At 34.3% G+C, this 17,446-nt stretch overlaps 1 protein-coding gene across 6 annotated transcripts in view; it reads left to right on the top strand.

Moving 5' to 3' along the window:
• GRIA2 (glutamate ionotropic receptor AMPA type subunit 2) overlaps positions 1-17,446 on the top strand; it is a 167,144-nt gene that overhangs the window by 78,500 nt on the left and 71,198 nt on the right. For all 6 annotated transcript variants that reach the window (XR_004283190.1, XM_032332693.1, XM_032332688.1 and 3 more), the window contains exons 4-5: positions 12,057-12,253; positions 16,381-16,434. Coding sequence is in view for 5 of the 6 variants with exons in the window: in XM_032332693.1 (XP_032188584.1) it covers positions 12,057-12,253; positions 16,381-16,434 (251 nt within the window). In the remaining variant the exon portion in view is untranslated. The remainder of the gene's footprint in view (positions 1-12,056; positions 12,254-16,380; positions 16,435-17,446) is intronic.

The raw sequence follows: 17,446 nt of genomic DNA, 5'->3' as shown, positions 1-17,446 counted from the left end.
GATTGGGCTTCCTTCAGCAGCTTGCTTCCTGGAGTTATTTAAAGGTTCCAGTGAAACCCAGAAGCTTGTTTCAACCAAGATAGGGCACCTTGTTAACCCACAAGGGCAGACAGGAAGAGAGCCAGCCGTCAGTCAATTCACCATTGATTAGTCCGTAGTCATTTGCTGCAGCAATCCCATCTGGAGTGCTCAAGCTAGGTGTCTCATTCTCTGCCCTGTCCTCCCCATCCCGGGAATGAGAACACTTGGTGGAAAAGCCTGTCAGCACTCTACAAGCTGAAAAAAGTTGCTATGTCAACAATTTCTCCCCCCTGCTTTGGGAAGGGAGAGCTTTGGTATTCCTATGAGGAATGAAAAATTAAAACAGAACCATTTAAAGAAAATATGGATTGTAATGTGTTGGATGATTCCGAAGCATACTTCTATTAATGTGATAAAAGGCTTACAAAACTAACCTTATTCATAGGTTTTCCTTCCGCTCTCTGCTATGTCCTTTAGAACTCTTGCATTAATAAGACTAGTCTACAGTCTGCGAGTATGCTGAATGACTCTTTCACCCTTGCACTCTGTTGGCAGTGATTTCAACCAAGGAAATATATTTTATCTCTGGACGCTCTTTTTCATTGTCTTTGCTCCAGACCAGGCCACCACCATGTTTTCCTTCTCTTCCCTCTCCATTTCCACACTTGTTTCTCTTTTGGGCACCTGGGTGGCTCATTTGGCTAAGTGACTGCCTTCGGCTCATGTCAGGATCCCAGAGTCCCAGGATTGAGTCCCGCACTGGACTCCCTGCTCAGTGGGGAGGCAGCTTCTCCCTCTGACCCTACCTCCACTCGTGCTCTCTCTCACTCTCTCTCTCATTCACTCTCTCTCAAATAAATAGAATCTTAAAAAAACAAAACAAAAACCAAAAAACAAAATACTTCTCATGAAAATGAAGGTAAAATTGAAAATCCCTAACATGGCTCTCATGTCTGGTTCCTGCCAGTTTATGCTACTGTCCTGCTCACTTACTAAACTAAATCCATCTAACTAATCTTCTTTCACAGTGTCAGATACACCAAACCAAACTCATTCACCTCAAATATCTGGACATGCCTCTGGTTCTTTCTCCCCCTTCACAGTTCAGCTTACAGAGCATTTCCACTGAGCTTCATTTCATACTGTTCTCTCATGAAGAAGTCTCCTCTTTTCCTATGTAGGGCTTATCACAATTTATAATTAATATTCATATCTGTTCTTTCACTCAAGAACTGCTATTGAGCTCCCACTATGCTCAAGGAATAGTTTTAGGCACAAGGCCTAGCATTTTGTCTTTTGTTTGCGCCCTGGGTGTAAAGCCCCAGGAAGGCAATGTCCAGGCAATACCCATTACACTGGGGGTCCAATTCCTTACTGTACACACAGAACTTAAGATGAGTCTGCAACAGAGCTGATATTGAATAAATAGTATTAATGAGTTAAGCTTCTGTGTATTTTAAATTTGAGATGATCTGAGAACCTGAATCTCACTGGCTAAATTGAAGGATCAGAAGATGATTCTGTTTGACAAAGCTGAAGGTGGCATTTTTACTGTGGGGTCCATTATCAAAGGAACGAGTGTGAGACGAAGTGAAAGTTATGCAAAGCCTTATTCTGTACCAAGCATTAGAAGTCAGACTGACCGGCCAGGGCCGCCTCCGAAGTGAGCGACCCCCTCCCAATCTCACAGACTGGTTTTATAGGGCATAACCGCAAACACAAGGTACGTGGCTTCTACCCAGAACCATACCAGGAACTACTGGGGTGTTTATTCCCGGAATGAAACAACATGTAAACAACAATATGGCTACCTAGGCAATATGGAGTTGTTCTGGCTAAGCAGGCCCTAATAGTTAAACAGGTTTTAACATTAAATTGGCCCTAATAGGGGTATACTTCACCTTCACTGTGACTCCCTCTAGGTGAACCTGAACTTTTGAGAAAAGTCATATAGACAATAAGGCCATAAACAGAAAGACAGAAACTCTCGTATTTGGAGAGAGATACTGAGGACAAGCTCTGGTTGATGATCAGGTGAAGAAGGATGAGTTCATGAAATTGTGAAACGAACATGAAACATTTTGAAGTGATTTTATAAATACATAATTTGGAAATATTAAATGAAACTGAAGTGATAAGATAATCTCATCATTAAATTTTACAAACTGATTTGAGTTTCAGTACATCTTTTGAGAGAAAAATATTAGAGTTACAGTATTATATGTTAAAGTGAAGTATTATATATTAAAGCCAAAAATGGCCTTATGGGCACATTTCCAAGGTATTATAAAGTAGTTGCTCCTGTTTTATTTATTTTTTTCTTTTATTATAAAAAGAGAGCACAAGTAGGCAGAGAGGCAGGTAGAGAGAGAGGGGAAGCAGGTTCCCCGCTTAGCAGAGAGCCCGATGTGGGGCTTGATCCCAGGACCCTGAGATCATGACCCGAGCCGAAGGCAGAGGCTTAACCCACTGAGCCACCCAGGTGTCCCCGGTTGCTCCTGTTTTAATATGAACAGTGTTACATGAATCTGAAACTTTTCAGAGGTAAGAGTATAAGACTCAAAATAGCAAAAGACTTCCTTTTTACCTAGTGTTTTACTTGGATTAAGGAATGGGATTTTGCTATCCAGTTTTTTTACTTATTACTGTCCTAGTTTTTATAGCTTTGCCATCATACTACATTTTGAAAAGTTCATTTGTGCATTTATTGTATGATTGGCTTTCTTTTCTTCAGCTGTTACCTTCATACCCTTCAAGGAAGCACCTCCTTATTTAGTGTTATGTGATTGTAAGCATGCATCTTTGTTCTCTTTATCCCTGCTTTGCACGCTTTAAAAATAGATTCCATGATTTCATCTCAGTGTGTCTCTACATGCTTCAATTTTAAACAATTTGGTCTGTCCTTGATGTGGCACTCTCTCTACTTCTTGGATTATAAGTTTTTATTTTTTTTCAACTTTAAAAAGTATTTTAATTTCAGTTAGTTAACACACACTGTTATATTAGTTTTGGGTGTACAATAAAGTGATTCAACACTTCCATACAACACCCAGTGCTCATCACAACAAATGCAGTCCTTAATCCCTGTCACCTCTTTCACCCATCCTCCAATCACTTACCCCCTGGTAGGCATCTTCTCTGAAGTTAAGAGTTTGATTCTTGCTTTCTCTCTCTCTCTCTTTCTCTTATTTTTTTCTATTTGCTTGTTTGTTTTGTTTTCTTAAATTCCACATGTGAGTGATATCGTATGGTATTTGTCTTTCTCCGACTGACTTATTTTGCTTAGCATTATATTCCCCAGCTCCATCTGCGTTGTTACAAATGGCAAGACTTCATTCTTTGTATATATATAACACATCTTCTTTATCAGTTCATCAATGATAGATGCTTGGGCTTGTGTCCATGTCTTGGTTGTTGCAAATAATGCTGCTATAAACGTAAGGGTTCATGTATCCCTTTGATTTTTTTTTATTATTATTTGGGTAAATACACAGCAGTACAATTGTCAGATCATAAGGTTATTTTTAACTTTTCTAGGAACCTTCATCCAGTTTTCTAAAGTGGCTTTACCAGTTTGTATTCCCAACAATTTGTGAGGGTTCCTTTTTTGCCACATCCTTCCCAACACCTGTTGTTCCTTGTGTTATTGATTTTAATCATTCTGACAGGTGTGAGGTGATATCTCATTGTAATTTTGACTTGTATTTCCCTGATTATCAGTGATGATGAGGATCTAGTCATGTGTCTATTGGCTATCTGAATGTGTTTGTTGGAGAAATGTCTGTTCATGTCTTCTGCACATTTTTAATTGGATCTTTTTTTTTTTTTGGATGTTGAGATTTAAAAGTTCTTTATGTATTTTGGATACTAGTCTCTTATCAGATGTATCATTTGTAAATATCTTCTCCCATTCCTTTTAGTTTTGTTGATTGATTCCTTCATTATGCTGAAACGTTTTATTTTGATGTAGTCTCAATAGTTTATTTTTGATTTTGTTTCCTTGACTCAGGAGTCACATCTAGAAAGAAGCTGCTATAACCCAGGTCAAAGAAATTACTGCCTATCCAAATTCTAGGATTTGCATGGTTTCAGGTCTTACATTTTTATCTTTAATCCATTTTGAATTTATTTTTGTGTAGGGTGTGAGAAAGTGGTCAAGTTTCATTCTTTTCTCTGTTGCTGTCTAGTCCTCCCAACACCATTTGTTGAAGAGACTGTCTTTTTCCCATTGGATATTCTTTCCTGCTTTGTCGAAGACTAATTGACTATATAATTGTGAATTTATTTCTGGATTTTCTGTTCTGTTCCATTCATCTATGTTTCTGTTTTGTGCCAGGACCATACTGTTTTGTTTTGTTTTGTTTTTTTAAGATTCCATTCATTCATCTGACAGATAGAGATCACAAGTAGTAAGAGAGGCAGACAGAGAGAGAGGAGGAAGCAGGCTCCCCATGGAGCAGAGATCCCAATGTGGGGCTCAATACCAGAATCCCAGGACCATGACCCAAGGTGAAGGCAGAGGCCCCAACCCACTGAGCCACTCAGGTGCCCCAGGACCATACTGATTTGATCACTTGAGCTTTGTAATGTAACTTGAAGTCGAGAATTGTGATGTCTCCAGCTTTGCATTTCTTTTTCAAGATTGCTTTAGCTATTTGGAATCTTTTGTGTTTCCAAACAAATTTATGATTATTTGTTCTAGTTTTGTGAAGAATGCTCTTGGTATTTTAGTAAGGATTGCATTAAGTGTATATATTGCTTTGGATAGTATAAACATTTTAGCAATATTTATTCTTCCAATCCATGAGCATGGAATGTCTCCATTTCTTTCTGTCATCTTCAGTTCCTTCCATCAGTGTTTTATAGTTTACAGGTCTTTCACCACTTTGATTAGGTTTATTCCTAGGTATCTTATTATTTTGGGTGCAACTGTAAATGAGTTGTTTTTTTTTTTTTTAAGTTTCTCTTTCTGCTGCTTCATTATTGGTGTATAGAAATGCAAGAGATTTCTGTACATTGATTTTATATTCTGCAATTTTACTGAATTCGTGCATAAGTTCAAGCAGTTTTCTGATGCAGTCTTTTTAGTCTTCTATATACAGTATCATGTCATCTCCAAATAGTGAAAGTTTTACTTCTTCCTTACCAATTTGGTATCTTTTTTTGTTGTCTGATTCCTCTGACTAGGACTCCAGTACAATGCTGAATAAAAGTGGTGAGAGTAGATATGCATGTCTTGTTCCTGACATTAGGTTTCAGTTTTTCCCCATTAAAGATAATGTTAACTGTGGGTTTTTCATAGCTGGCCTTTATTATGTTGAGATATATTCCCTCTGAATCTACTTTGTTTAGGTTTTTTATTATGTATGCATATTGTACTTTGTCAAAGGGTTTTTTTTTTCTTTCCTGTGTATTTTGAATTGTTCAAATGGTTCTTATCCTTTCTTTTATGATGTGATGTTTTATATTGACTGATTTGTGACTATTGAGGCACCCTTGCAACTCAGAAATAAATCCTACTTGATTGTGGAGAGTGATCTTTTAAAAATATATAAATGAATTCAGTTTTTTAGTATTTTATTGATAATATTCATTGGGAATACTGTCCTGTAGTTCTCTTTTTTAGTCATGTCTTTATCTGGTTTTGGTATCAGGGTAATTCTGGCCTCATAAAATGAATTTGGAAGTTTTCCTTCCTTTTCTGTTTTTTGAATAGTTTCAGAAGACTAGATATTAACTATTCTTTAAATGTTTGGTAGATTTCACCTATGAGATCTAGGTCAAGAGTTATGTGGTCCTGCACTTTGGTTTGTTGGGAATTACTTGATTACCGACTCAGTTTCTTTGCTGGTTATTGGTCTGTTCAAATTTTCTATGTCTTCCTATTTAAGTTTTGGTAGTTTATAGTTTCTAGGAATTTATCCATTTTTTTCTAGGTTGTCCAGTCTGTTGGCATACAGGGTTTTTTTTTTCAATTTTTAATAATATTTTCTTAGTGTAGAATAAAACATAATGGCTTTTTTAAAATATTTTATTTATTATCCATTTGAAAGAGAGAGAGAGAGAAAACACACAAGCCATGGGAAGGGACAGAAGGACAAGGAGAAATAAGCTCCATGCTGAGCAGGGAACCTGATGTGTGTCTTAATCCCAGGACCAAGGGATTATAACCTGAACTGAAGGCAGACCCTTAACCAATTGAGTCACCCAGGCACCCTTATATTATTAAATGTTAATTTCTAAATATACCAATTGATGTTCTTTTGAGCAGCATGGGGCCAAAGCTTGAAAATGGCTCATAACTTTCTGCCCCAAATATCAGCTGGATGAAAAAAAATTTTTTTCTATGCTTATTTATTGCACTGCTCCTAACTAAGACTACCCTTTAAACCCTTCTTCCTTCCCACCATCCATCAAAATGCTGAGCAACAAGTCCAGGAGTCCATGTCCCAATTATAAACAAGGCAGGACATGGATGCATCTTGGTCTTTGTAGAGTGCATCTTCTAGTTCAAGTTTACCCATGAAAGCAGTGCTGAAAATGTTCATTTGGTGACTGTGATGTTTTAGGACCGCTGTCTTCTCTTTATCCAAGCCATATTGCAGCAGCCTGTGACTTCTTCATGAACCAATGCTCTTTCTAAAAGCACATTATTATTGAGGTGCTTGGGTGGCTCAGTCATTAAGCGTCTGTGTTCGGCGCGGGTCATGATCCCAGGGTCCTGAGATCAAGCCCCGCATCAGGCTCCCTGCTTGGCAGGAAGCCTGCTTCTCCCTCTCCCACTCCCCCTGCTTGTGTTCTTCACATCTCTTGCTGTGTGCTCTCTCTTCCAAATAAATAAAATAAAATAAAATAAAATAAAATAAAGCATATTATTACTTCAAAGACAGTAGGTATATAGATCTTCAATACATTTGAAACTATAGAATAATGGTTTACCTATGTAAACCATATGCATGAAATATCACCTTATGTATTAAATTTGAACCAAGACTAATCAAAATGTGTCTCTTATTTATTGGTTCAGTGTCAATAAAGTAAGACAACACATTTCTATACATAGTAAGTAAAACTAGAACTAATGCTTTATATCTTTATGTCTTGATTTTACTTTTAAACTATACTATTTGTTCCCTGAAGGGAAGGCTCCTTGATTCCAGTTTCAAGAAGAAATCATGCATAGAATAAAAATACTTCCAAATTATAAATTTCTTTTCAGATGTTCCTGAGAAAGTCAATGAGGGAAATGTATGTTAATCTAATCTGCCTAGGCATGCTGCCATGATTTAGTGATCATAAATATTAATTTCTGTGCCTGAAAGATGAATAAGGGCAGTGAATTTTAAATGAAACAAAGAAAATATTTTTGAAAAGAAAGAAATGAGCTGAATGAAATATACCTATTTGCAGTAATCATTTTTAATCTACCTGCTAATATACCAATTAAAGCATTTAGACTTTACCTGTCTTTAGGCTGATGATGTTTCTATAACTCTCTCACAGTATTATTAACACTAGCTCAAGATGAATCTGTGACGTACTGTGGTAATACTTTGGAAGAGTTTTAAGGTGATTGTCAGCTCACAAATAGGTTATACAGCTATAACTAGTTTTGCAACAATTAAGCATTTGAAGTGGTAATGTAACCCAACAAAACATAGTCTAGCTATTCTTTATTTTAGCCAAAAGCCTGAGAATTTATAGAGTTTAGAACTTAATTTTAGACTTTGTAATATTCTTGAGTTACTTTAAAATGCATTTTAAATATATGATTTAGGAGGAATTGTTAATTTTCTGTTTTTTTTAGAAAAATTTTCCAATTTGTAGATGAACAACTGTGTATCTCAAGCTTTCTTTGCTCTTAGTAATTTGGTAAAAAGAAATCAGTTTCTGCTATAATTCAAATATCCTGATACAGTATAGATACTAGAGTAAAACAATTACTACTTACTAATAACTTGAAGTAAACCAGTATTTTTAAAGAAGTCCCACTGTTCATGCAAGTTTATAGTCTGGTTAAAAGATGGAGGTATTTATGAAGATAATTTTATGCTAGTTTATGTGGAAAGGAAAGAGTAATTATCTCAGGTAATATTGTTTCCCCTAATTAGAATGTGGTACCAAGAGACCAAGAAATGAATTTGTGTTAGGTTTGAAGAGGTTAATTTCACCTCAATAGTTGTAACATGTATTTTCAGTGATTTTTAAAATGATCTGTTAATTTTAAACTAACCAGAATTAATACAAAAGTCTTAGTTGTGAGGAAAACACAGATCAAGCTAGGAGCCTAAGAGGTCTGTTACTATTACTGAAAAAACAAGTCTAAGAATATGGATTACTAAGCATGGGACAGCAATCTCTTTAAATCATGAGTCAGACTATGACTATATTATGGATTGTGAGTTACTTCCGGCTGTTCCTAGATGATTTAATATTATTCATTGTCTTCTGATGACACTAAATTAATCAAATCTGATATTGCACCACTTGAGCTATTTAGCTTCTTAATGGATGTAATGTTTTTCGGCTTCATAGGTTACAAAACATTAATTCTGAGAGTTTGAAAAAGAGAAAATCCACACCAACTGTGAGTTACTTTTGACACATAGAATGAATTTGCTGAAAACTCAACTATTTTTTTAAATGCCTTCTTATTAATATATTATATTATATCATCTTCATATATATTACATTATATCATCTTCCTTTTTTTTAATAAGATGAACTGCCAATGTTAGGTATAGAAATATCACTTGATTAAACTGATTTACAAATCATTATTTGTATCTAAAATTTCTTGTAATATATATTGAAAGATGAGATAGAATATCAAGAACATCACCACTTGAAATTTTAATATGTGGTCAACTTCATAATTAAATAAAAACAAAAAATAATTTCTGCTTAGAAGAAAGGAATTGCAGTGTTATATGATAAGACATTGATAGCATATGGAAGATCATTCATAGATGTAATGTTTTTAAGGAGGTAACAAGGAAGTGTTAGTTGCATAAAGATTAAAATTTGTGAAAAAGTAGGACCTAGATAGTGAAAGAGGTTTAGAAAATTAGCTATTTTTCCTACTCAGGGAAGAAGACTGGATAGATTTAATAACTGTTTTCAAGCACTTTGAGAGCTCTTGAATTGATCATGATGGCCAGCTGTATGTTCTATCTTCACTGATGATGAAAAACAGGAAGAGGGTTTGAATTATATCATAGAATGATTTATTTATAAGTAGTGGATGGAAATCATAGGTGATCCATTAAGTTTTTAAAAGAGATTTTATCATTAATAGATTTTTTTTTTCCAATGGAAAGTGGTCTCTTGTTTAAGTTATTCTTTGAGAAATTCCTGTGTATCCTGTTTTTGGTACATGACTGGACGGAAGAAACAATTATTGTTGTTTTGTCAAAAAACAAAAACACAAATTCCCTTTAAGTTCAGTTTATGGCTCAACTTCCCAATTCGAAATAAAAATAAATTATTTTAAAATTTTCACAATGAAATGTTTTAAATAAAAAATAGAATAATATGAAGATCCCCAAGGACTCTTAATTCAGCTTTGTTTTTTTTAAAGATTTTATTTATTTATTTGACAGACAGAGATCACAAGTAGGCAGAGAGGCAGGTAGAAAGAGAGAGAGAGAGAGAGAGAGAGAGGAAGCAGGCTCCCTGCTGAGCAGAGAGCCTGATCTGGGGCTCGATCCCAGGACCCTGGGATCATGACCTGAGCCGAAGGCAGAGGCTTTAACCCACCGAGCCACCCAGATACCCCATTAACTCAGCTTTGTTAATGACAAATGTACAAGGAATTCTTGTATTATTATCTATATCCCTTGTCCTTCACAATTGTTTTGAAACAAATACCTGCCATCATGTAATTTCATCTGTACATATTTCAGTTTGTATTGTGAAATAACCACAATGTCATTATCGTATGCAGGTTTACAGTAATTCATTAATCTCATCATCTATTTTTCCCCACAGTTTATTTGAGTCAAAATAGAAATGAGGTCTTTATCCCCCAATTGGTTTATATATTTCTTAAGTCTTTAGTAACATACGTAGAGTTTCAATTTGATGATTGCAACACTCTGATATTTAGCATATTACTCTGCCACATATTCCTTATAAATCGGCAGCTAGAGCTAGAAGTCTGGCAAGATCCATGTTCATTTTTTGGCAGGAATACTCCATAGATGATGTTAACTATTCCCATTTAGAGACAGGTAACTTCTGCATTTTAGCAGCAGTTAATGATTTTTACCTTGATTCATTAATTCACTATGTGTTAAAAGATGGTTGTAATTCTGCATCTATATTCCTTCATCATTTCTCATTTTTCAATTGGACAAATGAGGTTTTCCAAAAAAGGAAAAGCTGTCTTAACTAATTATTACCCTGAGTATAGGTCATAAAGGAGGGGTAAGAAAATGCTTGTTTCTTTTCCTTTATTTACCAGTTTCAAAATCATAACTCAGCTCCTAGTATTCTTCAAAGGCAACCAGATATTTGTATGTATTTAAATATCACTGATTCAATTTCTTTGCTGGCTATCAGTCTGTTCAAATTTTCTATTTCTTGCTGTTTCAGTTTTAGTAGTTTATAATTTTAGGTATTAATAAGAATTCATGGGTTTAAAATACGTTATATATTTAAGTCTTTTGCAGTTATTATTCCTATTGATATCCAAATTGCCTCAAATTTACTTGATCTTCATCACATTGGCTCCTGAGTTTTTTGAGACAACTCTGATAGTTTTGGAGAGCTTCCCTGCATTTTGTATCACAAGATGTTCTAAGCTAATCTTATATACTCTTGATCAGTATTGAATCAATACAATTTTTAATGCTGTTTCCAGATTTAGTAGTTTTTTTTTTACAATGCACATATTTTTGCCATAGTAAATAGATTGAAAATAAAGTGTAGCACGTGAATAAAATTTATAGAGTAGTGTGATCATATTAGGTAAATCCCACATTTTATGGCTAAAAAGAAATTAGCATTCTTCTGAGAAAGATGTAGGACTTTCTGGAATCAGAAAGAGATGTGATGAGTCCTGAATTCTTTTTGGAGCCCAGATTTTGTGTTGTTCATTAAGCTATTAATAGAAATGATGAATTTAGGTTGGCTGTGAAGAGTTGAAGTGATGTGGAAGACAAGTTTATGTACTGCTTTTCCTAGTGCTAAACTGAAGATTTAACTTTAGGGAATAAGTTCTCCAATTATTTTCCTTCTCAATCCTATGTATGAAGTAATATATTTTTATTAAAAATACAAAGAAATTTTCTAAGTCATACGATGTTATAAGCAAAGTTACTGATATATAGTAAACAGGTCTTACATTTGAAAAGTTAAGTAAATGTAACAAATCTGAGCTAGAAAACTAACTGCTACCATCTGGTTAATAGGTGAACATTTTAATCTCTATGGAATCAGTCCCAGTAACAAAAACATGATGTGACAGAAGGCTGAGGAAAACAACGGCTGACTGGAAGACAATAGGAGGAAATATAACAGCCTCATTGAGATTGTTGGCTCGTATGCTCACAGAGACTCATGTAGATTTGTCTCTCTGAAAATGTTTGCAACATTTTCATTTAACATCTTCTTGACAATGTTAATATGAAATGATAGGTTGTCATATGTAAAGAAACAGTCTTTCCCATTCTGTAAGAGAAAGAAATGTGTGTCATGTCTTTGATCTCACATTAACCAAAGGTATCACAGACATTACTCTTTGGTAATATCCAAAAGAAACAGCTGAAAGAGCTGAAAGAAGGGGAGACTATCCCTCCCGAAATATGGTTCTTTCCATCAGAACAATAGCATATAGATAAAAGAGTTTTTGATGTGAAGCGGAAATAATTCAATGTTGATAAAGATCTTCACTGTAGCTTTTTAGAGGAGTCAACATCCCCTCAGTTGCACAAAAATATCAGACTTAAAAATATATTTGCTGTCAATTTCACAATGTAATTCTGAGTTATTCAAGTATCTTTTTCAGTCATCATTTTTCTTTGCCTTCCTAGGCTTATCAACACTGCAAGCTGTACTGGATTCTGCTGCGGAAAAGAAATGGCAAGTGACTGCTATCAATGTGGGAAACATTAACAATGACAAGAAAGATGAGACATACAGATCACTTTTTCAAGATCTGGAGTTAAAAAAGGAACGGCGTGTAATCCTGGACTGTGAACGGGATAAAGTAAACGACATCGTAGACCAGGTTGGCTACTCTGTTTTCTAATAGCACCAAATATAGAATGTGCGTGCGGTGTCAGCATTTGCAGCCAGTATTCGTGTGAGGTGCTGAACAGCAGTTTTTCCTTTATGGTTTATGTAGGATGAAGCAAAGGTCATCAATTAAATTACCTCTGGTTTCAGTTAGCAATAGCAGATGGTCTTCAATCATGCTGACACACCATACTAATCATTAACTATATTCAATATGTAGCTACTGAGTCTTATGTTCTATATGATAAGCATTGCCCTAAAGTTTGATATTTTTAGTTGGAAATTTAAAATTTAAATTGTTGAACATTTTCGAGAAAAAGAAATGGCCACTAATTAAGTGGAAATAAGGCTGGGGTTCTAAGAGAGAAGTGAGTAGTTGTGGCAAAACATGGAGAACATCAAACATTAGAGCACAGTATGGAACATTGAGCCTATGTTGTCTGAACACATCTGTGTCTTCAGAGAAAGCCTGTATTTATTTTTCCAAGATTTTTGTTTCCTCCTGCTAGGTGGGCTTTGTGTCACTATAAAAATATTAATCTATGAAATTAAAATATGTGGGGGAGACATATTCACTCTGTGTTTGCTGTTTGAGAAGTTTACTGGACATAAGGATGTTTTATCTGTGCTTACCATACCACTTTGATTCCATTTAAGGTCTCTTAGGATAGGACAGCTATTCAGTAATACCCTAATGATAAAAATAAGATTCACTATATTATATGTGGGGTAAATGACCAGGGATGTTGGTGAAGCAGCATCATGATTTAGTGAGTTAAGATCTGCTTCACTGGGTATCTGCTTCTTTTCCCAACTGATAAATGTGTGTGTGTGTGTGTGTGTGTGTGTGTGTGTGTGTGTGTGTGTGTTTGTGTGTATGTAGTGGCTGTTAGTTCCTTGGAATAATATAGGATTGGAAGAAAAATATGCAGTTAAGTATGCATTTCTTGGCCCTTCTAGGTTTTGAGTAAAAAATTAATTCACCATTTGTATAGCACCAAACATTTTGTAAACATAAATGTTGATGTAGCTTTAATTGATATGTAATAATACAGGCCCTAAGACATACAAAAGGAATCTTACATAAAATATTAAATAGCCGGATAAACTAACTTGTTATGAAAAAGAGCTAAATGTTTTATGCCAGAGAGGTGAACATTTCAGTGAAAAGTCTTAATTCTTGTCTCAGGAGATGAAGTTAGGGTTGTTTTAACCTGAAGGTCTCCTGTTCAAACGTGATCCTCAGCAACTCATTTGAATTTCATAGGAGATTCTCATTAAAACTGAATCTTAATAATAGTCACTAGTCTTTTTTTAAAGAATTTATGTATTCATGGATCATCATAATAAATGTTGGTGAAAGTCTACATGAAAATAATTATTTCCAAAACTATAAGATGGAAACTATAGGAGAATTTGGGAATATATGCAATATGTTGAAACAAATATATGATGATTAAATGTTCATATGGACAGCCATTCAAAAGGTACAGAGACTTTGCACAAGTTTATTGTATTTTCATAAGATACTCTTGAATTATTAAATGAGTGTGTACAATGGTTGGTTGCATCATTCAGCAAACATTAACTACAGACATCCTCTGTGTCTAGAATGAAATGTGCAAAGACAGGGAATAGTAATAGCTGTACTCCATTAACCCATGGTTTAGAGGGGAAGGCAAATTTTACATGTCACACTGTAGTTCTACAAGTTAGAAAGCAATGTGGTCTAAGAGGTGGAGGAAGAACCTATCTTTAACAGGGAAAGGAGAATCTATGGAGGGTTCACACACTGGCAGCATTTGTCTGGCTTGTTTTCATTCATTTACTCATTCAGTAAATTTCCTTGGGTGTATAATATTACCAGACAATCACTGTGGTAGATCCAAGAAAGTAATGTTAAATAAAACAGGCAACCCCATTAAGGTAAATATTTATGATATATTTACATAAATTAATATGCAATTATAGTGGTGGTATATATGAATGAAGAGAACAGGATGTTATGAAAAAATTACAAAAAAATTTAGATTAGGAGATCATGGAAGACCTTCAAGGAGTAGAGTGACCCAAGCAAAAAGTGGGATTAAACTACATTTAAAGAAAAAGAAACAGTATTTACTTATTCACTCTATAAATACTTATAAGACAACAGAAATGATGAAACTTTACTGTTATAATAGCTTAAAATTAGAAAGAGAACCAATTTTTCTTGATTATGAAAATTTTATCATTCAATAAAACCTTAGAGTTACGTATTTCTGATTGTGATTGGGTGGAAAAGGGACTCAGCCATCAGAAACATTTAGAAATCAATATAAGTTTACTATTGTTAGTGCAGTGTTAATTATTATTATAAACCAAAAATATGATGGCATGGTCAACATGAATTCCTATGTAGAGGCAGAGCTACTACTGAATTTTCATACCCACCCCCCCTTTTCAGTGAACGCTCTACTCAACTACTGGTAGCACCGTTTATAAGATTTGTGTTGTTGTTGTTTGCTTGTTTGTTTGTTTTTAATTCCCAGAAGGAAGGCATGCATGATTCAGAAAGTAGAGTGAACAATAAACAGAACCAACAGATGTCAGTAGAAAGTATGAAGGACAAAATTAATTCAATTCAAGTGATGCTAATTAATATATTTTTCATGCAGAAGGACATCTTTTCTTTGCAATTTTCCTTTCAATACAGAGGGTTCATTTTCTTGGAAAAAGTGATTTAGCTGTATAACATAAAAATAGGTTAGAAAATGATACAAGCCCTAACTCTCTTCCAAATAGCTATCACTTAACATCAAAGGGGCATTTGGTGGAATCTTTCCCAAGATTTTGCCCGGGTTCTTTAACTAAATGCATTGCTTCAGAGTATCTGACTTTGTCTGGGATAAGAGAAGGTCAAGGAAATCCTTTCCTAGGAGGTAATATTGGGCTCAGATGCCTTGTGCCTGAAGCATTAATAAGACAAATGATATGGTGGTTGAGAGAGCTTTCCAAGCAAGGAAACAGAATATGTGAAGTCCTGAGGTGATGGAAGGAAGCCTTTTTGTGTACAAAAATACTTAAAAGGAGGGCCAATGAGACCCTAGTATACAGAGTGGAAAAAGAGGGCCTGGAGAAGCTTGCAAGACTACTGGACTTTGTAGCATAAATTAAGGATTTTGCTTATTATGCTAGAAGCAATGGGAAGTCACCAAAACTGTGTCATCAGGGAAATGAGCTAATGGTTTGAATGTTTCTCTGCAGCCCTGGCATTTCCTGCTTTCTTTTGGTGTGAAACTTTCTTAAAAATAAGAGCTACATTTGAATACCTAAGTACTTGGACTACAGCATGGCCATTTCACCAATGTCTTACTCTCTTGAATTGCTATAGATCAGTGACAAGTCACACTGATTCTGTAATGTCCCAAACTCTCATGAGTATTACCAATTAGACCTCAGCCTCGTGTTCCATCATATGTTTATCTCGCCATTGAGTTTTGACTTAGATTTGTGGAGAAAGATTAGTTTCTCTGATGCTTTGCTGCCTCAAGCTGGAAATAATCATGTTTATTTGAACTAAATAGCAAGCATCTCAAGACTCTTAAGATGAGAATATTATTTTATAAATTCATTTAAGAATTCTTTTATATGCTTATTAGTAATTTTTAAATTAATGTTCTACTATAAATTTGAGTGTCCGTGTGTAAGTATAAAAATCTCAGGTGTTGATTTCAGTTGTCTAATGTTTTAGAAAAATAGCTTTTATAGAAATAAAATTATGACTTATGGATTCAATATTCTTTTCATTTTACATTTCTTAAAGTCTTGTGACTTTATTTTCACCGAAGACAAAACTGAAATAATTATTTGTTTACTTATTGACTTTTTGAAAGATAGCATTTATAAAGCACTGCAATGTATTGTTACTTTTTTCAGAGAGAAGTATTATTGTATTTGAGAATTATATTTTGTATATATTGTATTTGAGAATTATATTTTGTCAAATAGGACCCATCACAGGATATTAGAAAACATAGTAGATAAAATTCCACTTTTTTCCTCAGTTAGGTTATAACATCAATAATTGTAATTTTATTATATGTATGTATTAAATAATTATTTCTTTACCTTTGTTAGGTTATTACCATTGGAAAACATGTTAAAGGTTACCATTATATCATTGCAAATCTGGTAGGTAAATTAATTGATATTTTTAATTTTAATAGAGATACTTAGAAAATAGTTTTGAATGACCAGCATTTATCAGTGGTACTTTTAAAAACATATCTTGATTATATTGATCAATTAGAAGTAACAATGTTTTTCTCAGTTTGTGTTTTAGACTGACTTCCCACTTTATATACTCTAATCAATTTCCTATTATAAATGATGTAAGAAATATTTGACAAATTTTATAAATTGTTTTAGAAGGCATATTTAATTATGGAAAAGTTTTCAAAAATATCTAAAGTTCAATTGTTCAAATTTCTTCTTGTTTTTCACCATCACAATGTTTTACAATTTTTCCCTTTGTGCATTCCTTTAAAGTTTTCAGTAAACATAGTATTTGAGATAAATACACATTTGTGAAAATACATCTTAGTGAAAAATTAAAGCTGCAGATGTCAAGAATTTTTATTTATTTCTGATTTTCTATTTACTATGAAAGCAACACAATGACATTAAATCCCTGTAGCTGTTCACTTTTTCATTGGGCTTTCTGTCAAATTATGATTACACTGAACATCTAAGTGTTTGATTGTATCTCCTTCTCTTAAGTATAATCAGAGCCAAGTTAGAATTATTGTTAGACATTTTTTTCAAAATAGTTTTCAGATCAGTAGTAAAATGACCTTAAGCCTTTACTGTTGCAAAGTTTTATGTTCTTTGATGAAGTCTGATCTTACTTGACTGAGAAAACTGCCCTCCTCAATCTCAAGAAGATAGAAAAAGAGGGAGAAAATGAGAGCTTATTCTAAATAGCATAATAAGACTTTGGAAAGGTCTCATATTTACTCAAATGTAGACTTAATTTCTTTCTTTCTTTCTTTCTTTCTTTCTTTCTTTCTTTCTTTCTTTCTTTCTTTCTTTCTTTCTTTTTTAGAAAGAGGGATGGAGGGTAAGGGCAGAGGGAGAGGGAGAGAGAGAATCCCAAGCTGGCTCTATGCTCAGCAGCATGGAGCCTTACTCGGGGCTTTATGTC

The sequence above is a fragment of the Mustela erminea genome, chromosome 2 (genome assembly GCF_009829155.1).
Source record: "Mustela erminea isolate mMusErm1 chromosome 2, mMusErm1.Pri, whole genome shotgun sequence".
NCBI lineage: Eukaryota > Metazoa > Chordata > Mammalia > Carnivora > Mustelidae > Mustela > Mustela erminea.
Note: the sequence above shows the minus strand (reverse complement) of the source record. Positions and strands in the feature narration are given on the sequence as shown.